Genomic DNA, 20,420 nt, shown 5'->3' with positions numbered 1-20,420 from the left:
GTATTATTTCCTCACCATCTCCCATCAATCTCGTCTGTTGCATCTTGGTGTCACACCATGTTTAGATTACAGTTGAGTGCATTGAAAACAAAACATGTAGATTGTTACGCTAACTGCTTAAGTAAAATGGGGTAAAAGCTCAGCATAAAGGAACGATATAGTTTATTCTTGTCACATCATCAAAACATGTCAATACACCTCTTTTCAAACCAATTACACACTTCCGGCTTCACAATAATAGTGTCACATTCAGTTTAACTACAGTAACATCATGAAAAATATCTTAAATTGTGATCATGCTTTGATTGTCAAAGATGTCTTGTAATGTAATTTGTGATATTTATACTGAAATAAATGCTAGTACATCAGTTGAGGACTATAGGTTGTATTCACCTGACGTCACATCCGGCTTGTTATAACTATACGAGGCTCAAAGGGTTGGGGCAGCGAGCGTCTGTTATCATCGCTTTCAGGGCAACATTTTACCTTTCTCAAAGAAAAATGCCCTATGCTTGTGTTGTTTTAGGCTGTTGGGACGGTTTAAATTGCAAAAAGGATAAAAGTTCCTTGAAAGGTAATCAAGAAGAACGAAAGAAGTCAAGATTTTATGAAAGAAAATGAGCAAAAGGGCATGCACACCAGTAAAAAAAGGCATACCGGGTAATCAAAAAACGCACAAGTTTGCCATGATCCCTTTGTGAAAGGTTTGTTTTAAAGGGGAACATTATCACCAGACCTATGTAAGCGTCAATATATACCTTGATGTTGCAGAAAAAAGACTATATTTTTTTAACCGATTTCCGAACTCTAAATGGGTGAATTGTGGCGAATTAAACGTCTTTCTAATATTCGCTCTTGGAGCGATGACGTCACAACATCGGGAAGCAATCCGCCATTTTCTCAAACACCGAGTCAAATCAGCTCTGTTAGTTTCCGTTTTTTCGACTGTTTTCCGTACCTTGGAGACATCATGCCTCGTCGGTGTGTTGTCGGAGGGTGTAACAACACGAACAGGGACGGATTCAAGTTGCACCAGTGGCCCAAAGATGCGAAAGTGGCAAGAAATTGGACGTTTGTTCCGCACACTTTACCGACGAAAGCTATGCTACGACAGAGATGGCAAGAATGTGTGGATATCCTGCGACACTCAAAGCAGATGCATTTCCAACGATAAAGTCAAAGAAATCTGCCACCAGACCCCCATTAAATCTGCCGGAGTGTGTGAGCAATTCAGGGACAAAAGACCTCGGTAGCACGGCAAGAGAAGAATATTGACCCTAGCTTCCCTGGCCTGCTCACATCAACTCCAAAACTGGACAGATCAGCTTTCAGGAAAAGAGCTATGTCTACAGAATATATTAATTGATGAAAATTGGGCTGTCTGCACTCTCAAAGTGCATGTTGTTGCCAAATGTATTTCATATGCTGTAAAACCTAGTTCATAGTTGTTAGTTTCCTTTAATGCCAAACAAACACATACCAATCGTTGGTTAGAAGGCGATCGCCGAATTCGTCCTCGCTTTCTCCCGTGTCGCTGGCTGTCGTGTCGTTTTCGTCGGTTTCGCTTGCATACGGTTCAAACCGATATGGCTCAATAGCTTCAGTTTCTTCTTCAATTTCATTTTCGCTACCTACCTCCACACTACAACCATCCGTTTCAATACATTCGTAATCTGTTGAATCGATTAAGCCGCTGAAATCCGAGTCTGAATCCGAGCTAATGTCGCTATATCTTGCTGTTCTTTCCGCCATGTTTGTTTGTATTCACTATGTGACGTCACAGGAAAATGGATGGGTGTTTATAACGATGGTTAAAATCTGGCACTTTGAAGCTTTTTTTAGGGATATTGCGTGATGGGTAAAATTTTGAAAAAAACTTCGAAAAATATAATAAGCCACTGGGAACTGATTTTTAATGGTTTTAACCATTCTGAAATTGTGATAATTTTCCCCTTTAAATATATTTAGGGTTCAGTATTTCCAACTGAAGTTTTATATTGATATTATTTTTATTTCTTAAAACACATTTTGTAAGTATTTTGTAAAGCACCAACTCGGCGAGTCTAAATAAAAGTAAGAAAATGTGAGCAAAACCTAAAAGGAGAGTGGCCGTGCGCGACCCGAGGGTCCCTGGTTCAATCCCCACCTTCTACCAACCTCGTCATGTCCGTTGTGTCCTGAGCAAGACACTTCACCCTTGCTCCTGATGGGTGCTGGTTAGCGCCTTGCATGGCAGCTCCCTCCATCAGTGTGTGAATGTGTGTGTGAATGGGTAAATGTGGAAGTAGTGTCAAAGCGCTTTGAGTACCTTGAAGGTAGAAAAGCGCTATACAAGTACAACCCATTTATCATTTATTTATTTATTTTACAAATGAACCGCACCTAAGTTAATTTGCAAGCAGACGGGTCTTGGCCCACTCGTTCGGTGTACACTGCGAATGATTGCGTTCAAACTTGACCCAACAAACCATACTCGCAGAAGACACAGTTCATATTAACTGAACCAAACATGACATGTGAACGCACTCTGTAGCGCACTACTACTTACAACATCCCTTGCTGATCCGCTTCCACAGCAGCAGTCCAATGATGATAGTGCCCAAAACCACCAATGGCGCCATTATTTTAGTGACCAGATCAGTGCCTTGTTTAGGTTTTCCCAGACCTGAAAAGATCAGAAATAAATGACAGCATTTTGGGTCCAGTAAATCTGGTTTTGACAAACAGGAGGAGCACACAAACCAGCACAAATAATGTTTAATTACTGGGAACACTTCTTTGTAGATAATTAGATTATTAGATAATATATTTTGTTAACGTTCCCTTTGATCCCTAAGTGAAAGGGAAAGTTAACACAATTTATGGTTGGGATCTCATCGTAGTTTTGTAACACGCTTTTTGTTATTCTTTTTAACACCACAGAATATCATATATCCTAAAAATCAAACATTACTATTTATCAGTTGTGGTACTCACAAAAATATTTTGTGAAATAAAACCCTTAAATTAAATGCAAAGATACTTATGTTTATTGATACAATACATCAGGAGTTTATAATCTTTTTGACCTTGGGGCCCACTCACATATTAAAACTGAATTAGTAATCTTAGTCTTGTTTTTTTTGAAACCATGTGTTAATCACAAATATTGATTTATTTAACACATGAACCTTAGGGTTAGGTCAGGCTGATTAGACAAATATGTACTAATCAAATTAACTGCATAAGAAGGGACGGACAAAAACAATTGTACATACAATAATGCTAAAATAAATAAACTAAATTAATAATGAATATGTTTGTACTAAACTGTCAATACAATTAAAGTGTAAATATAAATACAGCTTCACCACTTTAGTCATAATGTTTGCACTTGAGAAACTTCTAGACATCTTTTTATGTTTGATATTGTCATCACTGCCACAAGTGGTGGACAAATGTATTACAACTGAGTACCGCTGGGGCCTATACCGACCAGAGCAGAGAAACAGATATTTTTTGGCGGCACGGCCCAACAATGTTTAAGAAACACTGCAATACATCACTGGATAGATTTGCCCAGTATTTCAGGTGCAAGCATAATAATGTTGTGCCATAACAATGCATACCTGTCAACATTTGTACATTAAAACATGGGAAATTTCCTGGGAAAATGGGTCAAAATATTGGATTTTTGTTTTTAACACAATTTGTCTAACCTGACCCTTGCCAGACCCTTGTAGTTTCCTGAGCTTAACACAAGGGTCTGGACTCGAAGGCATTGCAAACTCCTTCCAGATAGCAAAAAATAATGAACCAATCAGGATCGCCGGGCGGGATTTTATAGATGTGAACGTCACGGTTTGATTCCGATATGAGTGGTTGAAGTAGCACGTCATTCAAGATAACGGACAAGTGGTTTATCCAATCACATACAATGATTTTTTTTACAAGGCCCTGGCTTCTGAAATACATCTCTTATTGAGAAGTCCCAGATCAATGTGTGGAGCTCAGCGAACGACAAGGATCTGGCGAGAGTCAGGTTATAATTTGTCATTAAATCAATTGGAAACAAATTCATAATTCATGGACTGGACCCTACATCCTCTGTAGCACAAGAGTGCGTCACCATCCACTAATGCAGTTGGTGGATTTAATATATGGTTTCCGAGTGAAAAACCCTCTAATATTGTGTTAATAAAGATTTCAAAAATCCTGCGTTCCTTTACAGTACCTATACCGATTTTAAGACAGTTTTCAAGCTGGCTTCCTTAATTTCTTCCTCGATGTTACAGAAATCAAGTGAAAGTGTGATCAGCTGCCTGCTCTTCTTTTGCTAAGGATAAAAGGTATCCTATTTGTCAAAAACAAAATGTGCAAAGCAATTGTAAATGTTTTTTCAGACGCTAAAATGAATCACTGCAATGTCCCAATCCTGTTGTTCATGTTCATGAGCCAGTCAATAGATTCATGTCACAACCCTCAAGTTTTTATTAAATTCTAAAATCTAACATTTACCAATGGAGAACAAATTTGTATAGAAAAATGGTAAAAATCTACAGAACAAAGTAAATTTTCAGTTCATATCATATCTAACATTTTTTAGACTCACTTTTTTTATCTCACCCACAACGTATACTCTCTCGTACAGTGTCCATTGCAATGAATTATTGATTATCTGGCTACTTCTAGCGACTTTTAGGACAGCTATAGCTTCTTTTAGAGGAGTTGGCAACGCTGTTTACTTTCACTCTGCAAAAAGCTTGAAAAAAGTTTGCCCTGTTGACATGTTAACTTTTGAGCTCATACACGCTTCCAAAACATGAAGTTGAGTCTTGATAAGGAACAAGAAGGACCTGATCCAGTGATGTTGCAATAGTTTAAGAGACGTGCAGTTACAAGATTAATCTTTTAATCATACATTTTGTCGAAATACTCCGACATCACATGTGGTTTTAGGTATCCATGCTCAATTGCCAAGACGACAGATGGATGAACTTGTTTTGGCAGCTCTGAACTATACACAGTATTGAAGACCTATTCAGATGGTGGTCCAAATCTGGCTTATTACGGACACCACAATGGTCTATGACAGGGATATTCAACTAAATTGTTTCGGTGGCCAAATTTACAGAAAGCTGAGGACCGGGCGGAAAGACTTCTCCCTTCACTATTAATTTTATTTTGTATATTCCAGAGAACCAGCATCCGCTACAGAACACATTTGATTTTGTTTGTGTTTATTGTGTCAAAGTTACAGGAGTGCTGTGCTGTTTTTAAGGACATTTATAAAACATTTTAGTTTCTCACAAGTTTTTTTTATCTGAACTCGCAAGCCACCAGTTGAACAGTTAAAATGATGAAAAAGAAAGGACCTAAAACGGAACCTTGAGGAACACCACTGGTATAACTAACAAATGACCACTGACTGCATCGGAACTAAATAAGCTACGGCAACACCTTAGTTCCACAAACCACATTTTGAAAAAACGTCCAAAAAGGAGAGGACTTAAAGAGGTGCCTGGAGGAATCACACTTTTTGACCCTAGTGTTTGCTTGCAAGGTTATAAATGAATGAATGAATGAATGAATTGTATTTATATAGCCCTTTTTCACAATTGTCTCTGAGTGCTGTGCATTGATAAACCCATACATTCAAGTTTGGTGGTGGTAAGCTACAAACCCCGTTTTCATATGAGTTGGGAAATTGTGTTAGATGTAAATATAAACGGAATACAATGATTTGCAAATCATTTTCAACCCATATTCAATTGAATGCACTACGAAGACAACAAATTTGATGTTCAAACTCATAAACTTTATTTTTTTTTTGCAAATAATAATTAACTTAGAATTTCATGGCTGCAATACGTGCCAAAGTAGTTGGGAAAGGGCATGTTCACCACTGTGTTACATCACCTTTTCTTTTAACAACACTCAATAAACGATTGGGAACTGAGGAAACTAATTGTTGAAGCTTTGAAAGTGGAATTCTTTCCCATTCTTGTTATATGTAGAGCTTCAGTCGTTCAACAGTCCGGGGTCTCCGCTGTCGTATTTTACGCTTCATAATGCGCCACACATTTTCGATGGGAGACAGGTCTGGACTGCAGGCGAGCCAGGAAAGTACCCGCACTCTTTTTTTACGAAGTCACGCTGTTGTAACACGTGCTGAATGTGGCTTGGCATTGTCTTGCTGAAATAAGCAGGGGCGTCCATGAAAAAGACGGCGCTTAGATGGCAGCATATGTTGTTCCAAAACCTGTATGTACCTTTCAGCATTAATGGTGCCTTCACAGATGTGTAAGTTACCCATGCCTTGGGCACTAATGCACCCCTATACCATCACAGATGCTGGCTTTTGAACTTTGCGTCGATAACAGTCTGGATGGTTCGCTTCCCCTTTGGTCCGGATGACACGATGTGGAATAATTCCAAAAACAATTTGAAATGTGGACTCGTCAGACCACAGAACACTTTTCCACTTTGCATGAGTCCATCTTAGATGATCTCGGGCCCAGAGAAGCCGGCGGCGCTTCTGGATGTTGTTGATAAATGGCTTTTGCTTTGCATAGTAGAGCTTTAACTTGCACTTACAGATGTAGCGACAAACTGTATTTAGTGACAGTGGTTTTCTGAAGTGTTCCTGAGCCCATGTGGTGATATCCTTTAGAGATTGATGTCGGTTTTTGATACAGTGCCGTCTGAGGGATCGAAGGTCATGGTCATTCAATGTTGGTTTCCGGCCATGCCGCTTACGTGGAGTGATTTCTCCAGATTCTCTGAACCTTTTGATGATATTATGGACCGTAGATGTTGAAATCCCTAAATTTCTTGCAATTGCACTTTGAGAAACGTTGTTCTTAAACTGTTTGACTATTTGCTCACGCAGTTGTGGACAAAGGGGTGTACCTCACTCCATCCTTTCTTGTGAAAGACTGAGCATTTTTTGGGAAGCTGTTTTATACCCAATCATGGCACCCACCTGTTCCCAATTAGCCTGCACACCTGTGGGATGTTCCAAATAAGTGTTTGATGAGCATTCCTCAACTTTATCAGTATTTAATGCCACCTTTCCCAACTACTTTGTCACGTGTTGCTGGCATCAAATTCTAAAGTTAATGATTATTTGCAAAAAAAAAAAATGTTTATCAGTTTGAACATCAAATATGTTGTCTTTGTAGCATATTCAACTGAAAATGGGTTGAAAATGATTTGCAAATCATTGTATTCCATTTATATTTACATCTAACACAATTTCCCAACTCATATGGAAACGGGGTTTGTACATTTATACCAATGTGGGTGTCACTGGAACAAGCTGGCTGAAGTATCTTGCCCAAGAACACAACGGCAGCGACTATGATGGCCGATGCTGGGCTTTAACCAGGAACCCTCAAGTTTCTGGACGGCTGCGTTTCCCACTGAGTCACTCAGGCCAATTTGTGTAAAATGTCAATGCAAGGATCTGCCGATGTGTTTACAGTGGTACAAATTACATCAGGAGAACTTGGGAATTTTCTGCAAAAATGTTTGTCTCCCAAATTTTGAAATGAACTCGCCGGCCAGTTGAATAGCCCTGGTCTGTAAACTCAGATTAACAGCCAATCACAGCAGAGAACTCAGGTCAAATACCCTCCTGAGAACAAGCCTCCTCTGCAGTGGAGAGTGGTGTTTGCATAATAGTTTTTTTTCCCCTGCATAAATAACTCTGAGAAAAGAAATAGGCCAAAAAAAACTTTCTTAAGAAAACAATTTATGTCCTATAGAAGAGCTTCAACTAGTGTGAACATTATTGCCTCTGATTTAATTCATGACTTTTTTCATGAGTACCACTTAAAGTTTTAGGATACAATAAAGTCTCACTTGGACTATTGGACATAATACACAAAATAAGAGTAATACTTAAGGAAAAAGTCTGGAATTTGGATAGCCCTGCTGTATTGTTGTCTGCTGTCAGTGTTGACAGAAGTGCAGTCTTTTTTTCTATTCGACTTTAGATCTAAAGATTTTAGAAAGACTTTGAATCAGATTTGGAGGTACGATGGACCTTACTGATAAGTACGTCAAAACAACTGCATAAGAAAATCTAAGTTGTTTTTTTTAGCTCACCTTGAAAACAAAAGTAAACATCCAGTGATCATGTTATGACAAAACTTCTGTGACATGCAAGCCTGCAGCCTTTACTCGTTCAGTTTTGGACTAACCTGTCTGAAACTTCTTAAAAGATACTCGTAGATCAGGGTGTTTTTCTTTTGTGTCAATGATTAACGAAAATAATTAGACAAAAGTCTCTGGTACAATTCTTGCAGGACTAGTTTGGTCTTGAATTGAAAATGGTGCAGTTCGTGTTGCCTCAGCAGTATTGTGAATAAATCCAAAATATCAAAAAAATGCTTCAAAATCTGAATCCAAATAATTCCGTATTAATACACACACACAGGAGTAGTACCTACTTGCACTCTTCTTGGAGGATAACAGTGTGGCATTGCCGTACTGTCCGCCAGCGGTGTTGAACACCACGCAGGTGTACTCAGAGGCGTTCTCCTCTGGCGGCACATTGAGCTTGCTGGAGAGGTGGAACAGTCCGTTTTGTGTCACATTCGCCTCGGTTTTATTGGATCTGATTTCCTTCCTCGTGGGTCCGAAAAACCAACCCAGTCTGGCCATTGGGTAGCCTTCTGAGCTGCAGGTCAAGGTGACTTGTGACTTTGGCGAGACATCCATGGGGGTGGAGAGGATGGTCGGTTGGCTGTATCTGGCTGTGACAAAAAACAAAGCGAAAGTAACAACTATAGTAACAACTATATGGACCATGGCAGAAGACTTAAGGGGGACATACAGTGAAACCTCGATTTAAGAACCCCTTATCGTACCAACTTTTCAATTTACAAACCACGGACCAAATTAAAAAAGTATCCTCTGATGTACGAACCTTGTCTCAGTTGACGATAGTTTCATTCACCCCTTGTGTGTCTCGCAAAGTCACCATTTTGTGCCTGCAACACATCCATTGTGGGCGGGCTGATCGATCTCCGTGTTTATTCCTTAACTACTGTGCTACTTTGTGTGCATTTTAATTGTTTTTTTAGCCGGTTTACAAAATGTGTCAAGTTTTGTTAGCTCAATATGAGTCCAAAGAAAGCAACGGGCAAGCCAATTGTGGGTTGAAACATTCAGGAAGTATCCACAGCGTTGTCAAGCCTGCTCCCCCCCCCCCTCCCCCCACCCCTTTACCTGAAGTCAGTTCAGCTTGTTGTTGTTTTGCCTTTGTTATTAAATATAAATTTGATCCATCATCCCCTTAAAGGGGAACATTATCACCAGACCTATGTAAGCGTCAATATATACCTTGATGTTGCAGAAAATATTTTTTTTTTTAACCGATTTCCGAACTCTAAATGGGTGAATTTTGGCGAATTAAACGCCTTTCTATTATTCGCTCTCGGAGCGATGACGTCACAACGTGACGTCACATCGGGAAGCAATCCACCATTTTCTCAAACACCGAGTCAAATCAGCTCTGTTATTTTCCGTTTTTTCGACTGTTTTCCGTACCTTGGAGACATCATGCCTCGTCGGTGTGTTGTCGGAGGGTGTAACAACACGAACAGGGACGGATTCAAGTTGCACCAGTGGCCCAAAGATGCGAAAGTGGCAAGAAATTGGACGTTTGTTCCGCACACTTTACCGACGAAAGCTATGCTACGACAGAGATGGCAAGAATGTGTGGATACCCTGCGACACTCAAAGCAGATGCATTTCCAACGATAAAGTCAAAGAAATTGAATCTGCCGGAGTGTGTGAGCAATTCAGGGACAAAAGACCTCGGTAGCACGGCAAGCAATGGCGGCAGTTTGTTCCCGCAGACGAGCGAGCTAAACCCCCTGGATGTCTTGGCTCACACCGTCCCTTATGCCACCGAAGATGATCAAGAGAAGAATATCGACCCTAGCTTCCCTGGCCTGCTGACATCAACTCCAAAACTGGACAGATCAGCTTTCAGGAAAAGAGCGCGGATGAGGGTATGTCTCCAGAATATGTTAATTGATGAAAATTGGGCTGTCTGCACTCTCAAAGTGCATGTTGTTGCCAAATGTATTTCATATGCTGTAAACCTAGTTCATAGTTGTTAGTTTCCTTTAATGCCAAACAAACACATACCATTCGTTGGTTAGAAGGCGATCGCCGAATTCGTCCTCGCTTTCTCCCGTGTCGCTGGCTGTCGTGTCGTTTTCATCGGTTTCGCTTGCATACGGTTCAAATCGATATGGCTCAATAGCTTCAGTTTCTTCTTCAATTTCGTTTTCGCTACCTGCCTCCACACTACAACCATCCGTTTCAATACAGGCGTAATCTGTTGAATCGCTTAAGCCGCTGAAATCCGAGTCTGAATCCGAGCTAATGTCGCTATAGCTTGCTGTTCTATGTGCCATGTTTGTTTGTGTTGGCATCACTATGTGACGTCACAGGAAAATGGACGGGTGTATATAACGATGGTTAAAATCAGGCACTTTGAAGCTTTTTTTAGGGATATTGCGTGATAGGTAAAAATTTGAAAAAAACTTTGAAAAATAAAATAAGCCACTGGGAACTGATTTTTAATGGTTTTAACCCTTCTGAAATTGTGATAATGTTCCCCTTTAAGTTTGTTTAATATACAGTACTGTATAGTGAAACCTCGATATATTGACTTAATTGTTTCTTGGACAGGGTTTGTAAATCTAAATGTTTGTATAGTGAAGCAAATGTTTTCATAAGAAACAATGTAAATACGAATAATACAAAACACAATACAAAGTGCTATACATTAGAGTACATCAAACAAACATAAGTGGTGAGGGATTAACTTTCTATTAAATACGAAGCCAAAACAAGGAAAAGCTAAACTGTCCTCTGTATGCGCTTCTCTGCCAACACGCGCACACACACACAACTCCCTTTGGTGCCCTCACAAACAGTCAAAAATCCTTAACTTTAACAACCATATTGCTACAATAATAAACATTTAAAAAAGTAACATCCACTTACGAGAAAGGAGCAGGCAAACGGGGATCGCAAAGGGGGCGAGAGGGAGGGTCAGTGTGTGTATTAATGTGTGTGTTATTGGAAAATGTGCCGCTGAGATGTAAGTCTGCTTTGGCATATTTTTCCAAAAAAGTCCAGTCTCATCACAAGTAAAACTTGCTGTGGTACTAAGCCTGCTTTGTCGATTCTTCCAAACTTGCGAGCGCCATTAATGTACCGTATATTCCGGGCTATAGAGCGCACCGGTGTTTAAGCCGCATCTACCAAATTTAAGAAGAAAAAATATGTTTACATATATTAGCCGCACAGGACCATAAGACGCAGATACACAGTACATATGCCGATACGAATGATTTTGTTAATGTTTATTTATATACCTTAAGTGTTTCCAAATGGTGCTTGTCACACTGCAGTAAAATGGCTGATCAAAAAAAAAAAAAAATCATCGTCATGAATCAATCAGCTAAACAGACTCACTAACTCCAGTGACGTTTTGACGAATTTACAAAAACTCAAATGTTTAAACAAAAAAAGACGTGCGCTGTATTTATTTCGGTGAAACATGCACCAAGCTCTCTGTTCCATGAGACAGCTACCCAAAAACTTGCTGCTCTGAACAGGGCTGTTTAGAGAGCATTGTAATTATTGGTCCTTGGGTTATTTCGACTGAATCGTGCCAATTAACACAACTAGGAACTATTGTAATCTGCGGAAAAAATGGCGTCAAAGTTTCCTTTAGCTAAGCATACGCTGTCAAAGTTCTCACCTGCGACATAGAGGTTGGTTGAGGTTTCATCCATACCTCTCCTAGTAATCACCACACATGTGTACTCTCCCTCGTCAGCCACTGACATGTTAGCAATAAGCAGGGACACGTTCATGTTCTTCAGCCACGACTCAGTGAAGGAAAATCTTGCCTTCTTCGAATAATTGTCAGGATTTTCAAATGTCAGCAGGACGTCGTCGTCCTTCTTCCAATAAACCATCATGACAGTTGCATTTTTGGCCTCTTCTGAGGTTATGATGCCACAATTCAACATTGACTGATGACCATATTTCCCCACGTTGTCTGTCTTGCATTCCAACTTCACGAAAGCTGTGGGAAAAACCTCACTTTTAGAAATCATAGATGATATCAGATGATATTGTCATATCGAGGAGTGTCCCGATACAACTTTTTCACTTTTGATGCGATAGCCCTGAGAAGAGACGAATACCGATATTAATCAGATACGCTGTCAGCATAAATCCTAGTGCATACTTGTATCATTTTGTAGTGTGGAATGTTAGGATACGCTTGAACAAGTGAAATTACTCAGAGAACAATGCTAGGTATGAAAACCATATATTATGCTGTCTTCAAATTGAAGTGGAGTGGTAATTGTTTTTTTTGTCAACACCTTTGTGGTCACAATTCATCAAGTTAATTTGATGACACAGTAAATTGAATGATGTGGACACGTTTGTTACTGGATACTTTCCTAATGCGTGTGCCTTGTATCTGTAAGTAATATGCAACTTTAATTATTTGGTACTTGTTTATATTGACAAATGTGTTTTTAGACTGAAATATTGTTCAATTAAGGACACTTACTACACATGTCTAGCTTGTGTGCTATTGTGTACTTAGCTGTTGTGCAGCTGCTAGTCTTCTAGGGCTGTGAATCTTTGGGTGTGCCACGATTCGATTCAATATCGATTTTTTCCCGATTCAAAACGATTCTCTATTCATTCAATACATAGGATTTCAGCAGGATCTACCCCAATCTGCTGACATGCAAGCAGAGTAGTAGATTTTTGTAAAAAGCTTTTATAATTGTAAAGGACAATGTTTTATCAACTGATTGCAATAATGTAAATTTGTTTTAACTAGTAAATGAACCAAAAATATGACTTATTTTATCTTTGTGAAAATATTGGACACAGTGTGTTGTCAAGCTTATGAGATGCGATGCAAGTGTAAGCCACTGTGACACTATTGTTCTTTTTTTAAATTTTTTATAAATGTCTAATGATAATGTCAATGGGGGATTTTTAATCACTGCTATGCTGAAATTGTAACTAATAACGATACTGTTGTTGATAATATTCATTTTTGTGTCACTACTTTTGGTTTGTTCTGTGTCGTGTTTTGTGTCTCCTCTCAATTGCTCTGTTTATTGCAGTTCTGAGTGTTGCTGGGTCGGGTTTGGTTTTGGAATTGGATTGCATTGTTATGGTATTGCTGTGTATTGTTTTGTTGGATTGATTAATTAAAAATAAATAAATAAATAAATAAAATAAAAAAATTAAAAAAATACAAATACAATTTTTAAAAAAACAAAGTTTTTAAAAAAATGAGAATCGATTCTGAATCGCATAACGTGGGAATCGCGATTCCAATTCGAATAGATTTTTCCCACACCCCTATAGCCTACCATGTTTGCCTTTTGAAAATCACTTTACTGAAATAAAAGACAAAACTAACTTTGTGTGTTTATTGGAGGGCATTTAGATGTTAATTGGCTGTCCAGATTTGCACAAGTAAACTCACTGCAGACTGCTTGCATCGGAGCTTATCGGAGAATTCAGATGCGAGGCGATATCATCCGATTTTGCTTATAATTGGACCAATATCATTATATCGGATTGGGACACTCCTACTCATATCATGATGCATCATACCGTTGGTCATCGTAGTTTGTCCACTGACACAGATCGCTATCAGCAACCACAACAGCATACTAGCAGAGGCCATTGTTGTTTACCTGCAAGACATTACTGTTGGTCATTAAAGAATGTTTATGACATGGCATCAAACTCAAATAAAAAAAATACATTTGTGATTTCCCTTCCTGGTTCGATGACCCGCCCTATCTTGCCTCTGATCTTGACTCATTATAGTAAACAACCAACCAAATAATCAAATGTAAATAACCAAATGTATTTCTAATGTATATACTTGTTCCTATGCTATCTGAACTCACTATGTTCTCTGCTCGCTGTACATATCCTACCAAGTCAGACCTACACTGTTTCAATGCCCATTTCTCTGATGATGCAATTGTTGATAACTAAAGTGCTGTTATCAACCAAATCCTCCTCATCCCACCTCCCGGATTGTAAATAATGTAAATAATTCAATGTATATACTCTGATGATTAACTTGTGTGATGACTGTATTATGATGATAATATATATTTGTACCATGACTTGATTACGTGGACCCTGTTGCGTTTCGGACCAGTTGTTCCTCCCAGGGAATTCAAGTCACAAGTCGCTCCCAAGCACTTTACTACACTTAAAGCCGAGTTGAAAAACCACCAGAGACAGAATAGGTATTTTGTAATATATTTGCAAAGCTTTGCAGATATACATTGAGACCAGTCCAGCATAGAAAAATTCAATTGCTTCGCTAAGATCGTCTGCCCCCCGAAAAAACCCTCTCCCCTCTTAAGTCCCTGGCAGTCATGTCTCTCTAGCCAAAACAAATGTCTATTATCTCTCTCTCTAACTTACCTCACTTCAAGGTTAAGCACACAGTTTTGCAGACAACCAAAAGACCACATTTTGGAAGAAAAACACTAGCTGTTTTGTAATATGATTATGAAATAAAAGAAGTAACACTTAAATTCGGATATGTGTAAATATCTGCCTCCGACAATTCCGACTTAAACAAGTTGAAAAACTTATTCGGGTGTTACCATTTAGTGGTCAATTGTACGGAATATGTAGTGAACTGTGCAATCTACTAATAAAAGTTTAAATCAATCAATCAAACCAATCATGGATGTTCTTATACGTGCAAGCACGTCTTGGAAGGAGGAAGGTGAGGGGTTTAGTAGCCCATGGAGGGGGAGCGGGGGAGAACAAAGACCACAACAAATAAGCGTTAATTGTAATTTTAACGTGAAATAAATTATATCGATATTACGATATTTTCTTATTTCATATCTTTTAAAAAAATATATCAATATATCTTACAAACTCGATATATCGCCCAGCCCCAGTAGTATATTTTTTTTAATTTTTTTTTTTTTATTGTCGCCCAAATAGATCTTTGTACCATATATTTATCAAACAAAATATGGTATAAACTTCCTCCGAGCTATTAAACGATGGAGCCTCAGATTCGATGCTGCACAACGGACAAAGGACAAAGTAAAATATTACACAACATAAAATGAGATTGATAAGATGCAACAATTGATTTGTTGAGGTGTGATTTTGGCACCGTAACTTACACGATTGAATTGGAGTAACAATTACCGGGTATAATTATAAGGCTACTTGGGTGTGTCTAAACGAGTGTTGTGATCCAAAACAAGAGTAGCCAGTTAATATAATGTCAAAGTTCACAAACACAGTCAAATCAGAACACAACGTGGCTGACTATACTACTGTGCTAATCCATGCACTAACCAACCCTTGAACCCTGGTGATATAGTCCACTATTATGATACATCATGTCTTGTACTGTAATTGCTCACTGTAAAAAAGAAAAACACTCAAAGTGAAAAAGAAACCCCATTGAACAAGAGTTGTGTTTTGTGTCCTACAATATACACATGGATTCACATCAATAGTTTCAAGTGACCTACAGGAAAGAAGGAAGGAAGGGCGCTGTCACTTGAATTTCGACATTGCCTGGGTTTTCCCAACTCTGTCCGAGAGCAAGTGAGCACTGACAGGATGTCTGATAACTGGTCTCGACAGAAGAGAAAGTGTAACCACCCAAGACTCAAAGATTAGATCTCGGCTTGTTTTTTTTAACAGAACATTTTTTGGTGAAGCCCCCACGGAACAATGACCATAAAAGAGGAAATGAAGTGGTCCGACACGTCTCTGTCCTGGCTGCTCAGTACAATATGGCTATAGTATAGTACAGTGCATCCGGAAAGTATTAAGTGCTTCACCTTTACACATTTTGCTATGTTACACCCTTCCAAATTGGAGTAAATACATTTTTGTCTACACAATTCTACACACAATATCCCATAAGGACAATGTGAAAAAGGTTTAAGAGTAAAAATTTTGCAAATGTATATAAAAAACAAAACAAAAAAACATTGGCAGCAATTACAGCCTCTTTCAGTATTGCCAATTCCTCTTTGCAGCACCTCTCAAGCTTCATCAGTTTGGATGGGAAGCGCTGGTTTTCATCCAGGATGTCTCTCTACATAGCTGCATTCATCTTTCCCTCTATCCTGACTAGTCTCCCAGTTCCTGCTACTGAGAAGCATCCCCACAACATGATGCTGTCCCCAAAATGTTTCCTTGTAGGGATGGTATTGGCCTGGTGATGAGCGGTGCCTGGTTTCCTCCAAGCATGATGCTTGGCATTCACGCCAAATGTTCAATTTTTGTCTTATCAGACCAGAGAATTTTGTTTCTCATGGTATGAGAGTCTTTCAGGTGCATTTTGGTCAACTTTTTATGAAGAAATGGCTTCCGTCTGGCCACTATACCATACAGGCCTGATTGGTGGATTGCTGCAGAGATGGTTGTCCTTCTGGAAGGTTCTCCTCTCTCCACAGAGGAACACTGTAGCTCTGACAGAGTGACCATCAGGTTCTTGGTGACCTCCCTGACTAGACTAAGATGAATGCAGCAATGTACAGAGACACCCTGGATGAAAACCAACACTTCACATCCAACCTGATGGAGCTTGAGAGGTGCTGGAAAGACGAATGAGCGAAACTGTACTAAGATAGGTGTGCCAAGCTTGTGGCATTGTAGTCAAAAAGACTTGAGGCTGTAATTGCTGCCAAGGATGCATCAACAAAGTATAGAACAAAGGTTGTACATGTGTACATTTTTTTTTTAGTTAAGTTTGCAAATTTAAAAATTTTCACATGGGGTATTGTTAGTCGAATTTTGAGGACAAAAATGAATGTATTCCATTTTGGAATAAGGCAGTAACATACCAAAAAAAAAGGAAAAAGCGAAGCGCTGTGAACACTTTCCGGATGCACTGTATGCTCCATTACGCATTTCACTTTTCTGCAGCCGTCTGTTTTTTTTCTACCCCTTAGTCTCTCGGATAAAAGTGTGTCCTTGTCAACGGCCACGTGCTGAAAAGTAAACACAGGAGACTTCCTCTCCTCCATTGTTGTCGGCCGTTAACGCACCGGACTGATGCGTTCGGTGTGGTTTTGTTTTTGCCGAGGGAATAGTTTGTGCGTATCCTCACGTCATAGGCCGCACCTGGCGAGTTTGTACGGCGAGTCAAATGGGACAAAATTACCAAGATTGAGGCGGTCAAAATTAACGAGTTAACTCATGTGATTAATCACAAAAAATATTGCATTAATCGTGAACACACTTAGATTAATCATACATTTTATTCATGACCGTACAAGCTCTTTTACCTTAACCGCTATCAGATCAATGCATGATGTCAGTACAAAAATGAGTGAGGAGAGTGGGACTGGTTTGCTTGCTGAAAAAAAACAGTCCGAAATAACTTTAGATAAAACTGGTCCCAGGTTTTGAGCAAATAAATGACATGTATTCATTAAAACATTCATTGATGAAATTCTGACAATAAAATTGCATTTGTGTATAAATGTTGGGGTCTTTTAGCTATGCAAGTGAGTAATCACTAATCACCTGTGATTAATTATGGTGAATCCAAATTTCAAAATGTGATAAATGTAATTAAAAATATTTGTATTTGTTTATTTAAAGGACAATCTGCAGTTACATTAAAAAGATGGCTGCACCAAATTCAACACCATTCTAATTTCTATCTGTAGTCCTTTTGCGGCACATTTAGCATCCACAACTAAAATTACACCACAACATTAAAAGTACATAAGATTAAAATTAAATAATAAAAAGCAATTTAGAATAAAAGTGCAATAAATAGATAAAGTACGAGTGACAGTATTTTAGCGGCATCATTTTAGTATATAAAATGCAACAGTTTTTATCAAAATCCATATAACACAGCATACAGTGTGGTAGCCATCCAATGGTACGGACATCATCAATTGCTGCGTTGCATATGACGTCATGTCAGTTTTTCTTCTTGGCGGCTTAATTGACACGATGGTCAAGCAACTTGAGCGTAGCTGAGAATGACTGTCGAATTTGAGCAGAAAATGCCGTATTGCGGTTCTGTTCTTGGGTGTTCCAGTCGTTCAAATAGAGAGATAGGAACGAGCTTTCAGAAAAGTAATAACATCAGGGGACAAAACGAAAGTGCGTCACAGGAAATGGCTCTTAAAAATATCACTTTCATCTCCTTGTGGAATACAATCGGACCGCTTGTGTCTGAAAGGGTCACTTTGTAAAAGGGTTGTTTGGACTTTCTGTGATGCAACTAAATGTAAAGAGAGGACAAAAGATCCATTCGTTTGAATTATTCTGTGGTAACTGTAAATACAAAGACCTGGTTGTGCAAATAAACTAAGGTCATGTTTAGTCCTAGTAATGAATATTGTGATTGTTGGTCCAATTTACCATCTTTTTGTGGTCGATTTTCATAACCGAAACTAAAAGCTTAGTTGTTGTGCAGGAAAGCAAAGTGCTTAATTCGACACAGATGACCACATTATAACGTCTTTGGTGATATTCGCTAGCGTCAAGAAAATATCCTTAATAGTGGTAATAAACTAGATGAATAAACGCTCAACAGCATATACTGAATCTTGATATTGCCAGCAAAGATTCTTGCTCAATAACAGGGACATATACAACTTAATAATGAGACAAAATACAAACTTCACACCATAAAAACAACTGCAGACATGAATTGTAGATGAGAGTGTGTGTGTGTGTGTGACAACCATTGGTACTTTAACTTTGAACTAACATTTGTAGCAGGAAATCAACTGCAAACAAACGTATCCTTTTTCTAATTAGCGTCACGATCACAGCAGCACGACACTCGTTATGTCAATCAAGTACGGTACTTAGCGATGCACGAATAAGTCCAACTTTGTCTTTTACATATTATTGTTTAATATGTGGACGCCTTAGATGTAAAGACATGATGTCTCCAATATTTTCTTCTCTAAATCTGTGTGGCATCAAATGAAGTGAAGTTGTAGCAAGCAGTAACGTCTTAGTGATGATCAATGGTTTAAATCTTTCAAAAAAAAAATTTCTTAAGAGTGTAAAAATCCACTCAATCCTGTTTTAAATATATTTGCCTCTAAACCTTTCAAAATATGTCCATATCTGCACTGATGCAGGTAAATAAACAGCCTAATGGGACGCTAGACCAGGCCTACTCAACTGGTGGCCCGCGGGCTTCATCCGGCCCACCAGTACTCTCGCCAACCCACAGGGGGCAGTGGCGAGGCATATGTGTCACAATGAAGCAGCAGTGGGGGGGAGTGGAAAAAGACTACTCATTTAACCCTGAAAAAAATCTAAATAAATTGCAAAAATCAGACTTTTAGCAACGACTGGACAACAAAGTATGAATGTTCAAGTCATGGTTTTCTGGCGGACCTTTTAAGTGACGGACACAATGATCCAGACAAGCAGCAAACATGGTAGAAATCCCAGCGTGTCATCACAAAACCTGGTCAAACATTTGTAAGTAGATATTGTGCATAAATACCGCATTTTTCGGAGTATAAGTCGCACCTGCCGAAAATGCATAACAAAGAAGGAAAAAAACATAAGTCGCACTGGAGCCCGGCCAAACTATGAAAAAAACTGCGACTTATAGCCGGAAAAATACGGTATATTTAGTTTGTTTTGTATTGAAATTGCTGACTTTGTGGTGTATTTTTGTATCTGTAGTCATGTATTTTTTTTCTGAAAGTAACTCTGTCGATCACACTCGTTTAATACATGTAGCGTTAAATTTGACCAGTGGAGGGCGACAACGCTACCAGGTTTGATTGTGGAAAGCCACATACAGTGTGTGCAATGTTTGGTGTGTGTGAATGTTATGTAATTCCTATATGTGTAAACATTTGTAGTTTATTGCGTGAACATAACACTAAACCTATTTTATTTAAGTAAAATACACAATGGACGTTACACTTTTGTTAAATGGTTTATATAAATGGATTATACTTGTAAAGCACTTGTCTACCTTCAAGGTGCTCAAAGCGCTTTGACACTAATTCCACATTCACCCATTCACACACACTGATGGCAGGAGCTGCCATGCAAGGCCCTAACCGTGACCCATCAGGAGCAAGAGTGAAGTGTCTTGCCCAAGGACACAACGGACGTGGCTATGATGGCGGAAGCCGGGGATCAAACCAGGAACCCTCAGGTTGCTGGCATGGCCGCTCTACCTGTCAGAATAATTGTATCTAAGTTATCACAAAACTTTGTGTTTCAATGAGTTCCCGGCAATCAGACAAGAGCTGTCTTTGATCTTACCAATCAAAAGGCTTGTAAAACTCCACTGTGTAGGATGGGAAGCGACATGAAGGTGTCGGTTTCTTTGATGTATTGTAACC

The 20,420-nt window shown here is 39.0% G+C and overlaps 1 protein-coding gene across 1 annotated transcript in view; it reads right to left on the bottom strand.

Annotated features, from left to right (window-relative positions):
* LOC133621587 (CD276 antigen homolog) overlaps positions 1-20,420 on the bottom strand; it is a 38,266-nt gene that overhangs the window by 7,637 nt on the left and 10,209 nt on the right. Inside the window, exons 2-5 of the mRNA XM_061983711.1 lie at positions 13,672-13,754; positions 11,774-12,103; positions 8,436-8,741; positions 2,549-2,665 (exon numbers count right to left, since the gene is read on the bottom strand). Coding sequence (XP_061839695.1) covers positions 2,549-2,665; positions 8,436-8,741; positions 11,774-12,103; positions 13,672-13,744 — 826 coding nt within the window. The 5' untranslated portion in view covers positions 13,745-13,754. The remainder of the gene's footprint in view (positions 1-2,548; positions 2,666-8,435; positions 8,742-11,773; positions 12,104-13,671; positions 13,755-20,420) is intronic.

Source organism: Nerophis lumbriciformis, linkage group LG25 (genome assembly GCF_033978685.3).
Source record: "Nerophis lumbriciformis linkage group LG25, RoL_Nlum_v2.1, whole genome shotgun sequence".
NCBI lineage: Eukaryota > Metazoa > Chordata > Actinopteri > Syngnathiformes > Syngnathidae > Nerophis > Nerophis lumbriciformis.
The sequence above is the reverse complement of the archived record's forward strand: the minus strand, read 5'-3'. Positions and strand labels throughout refer to the sequence as shown.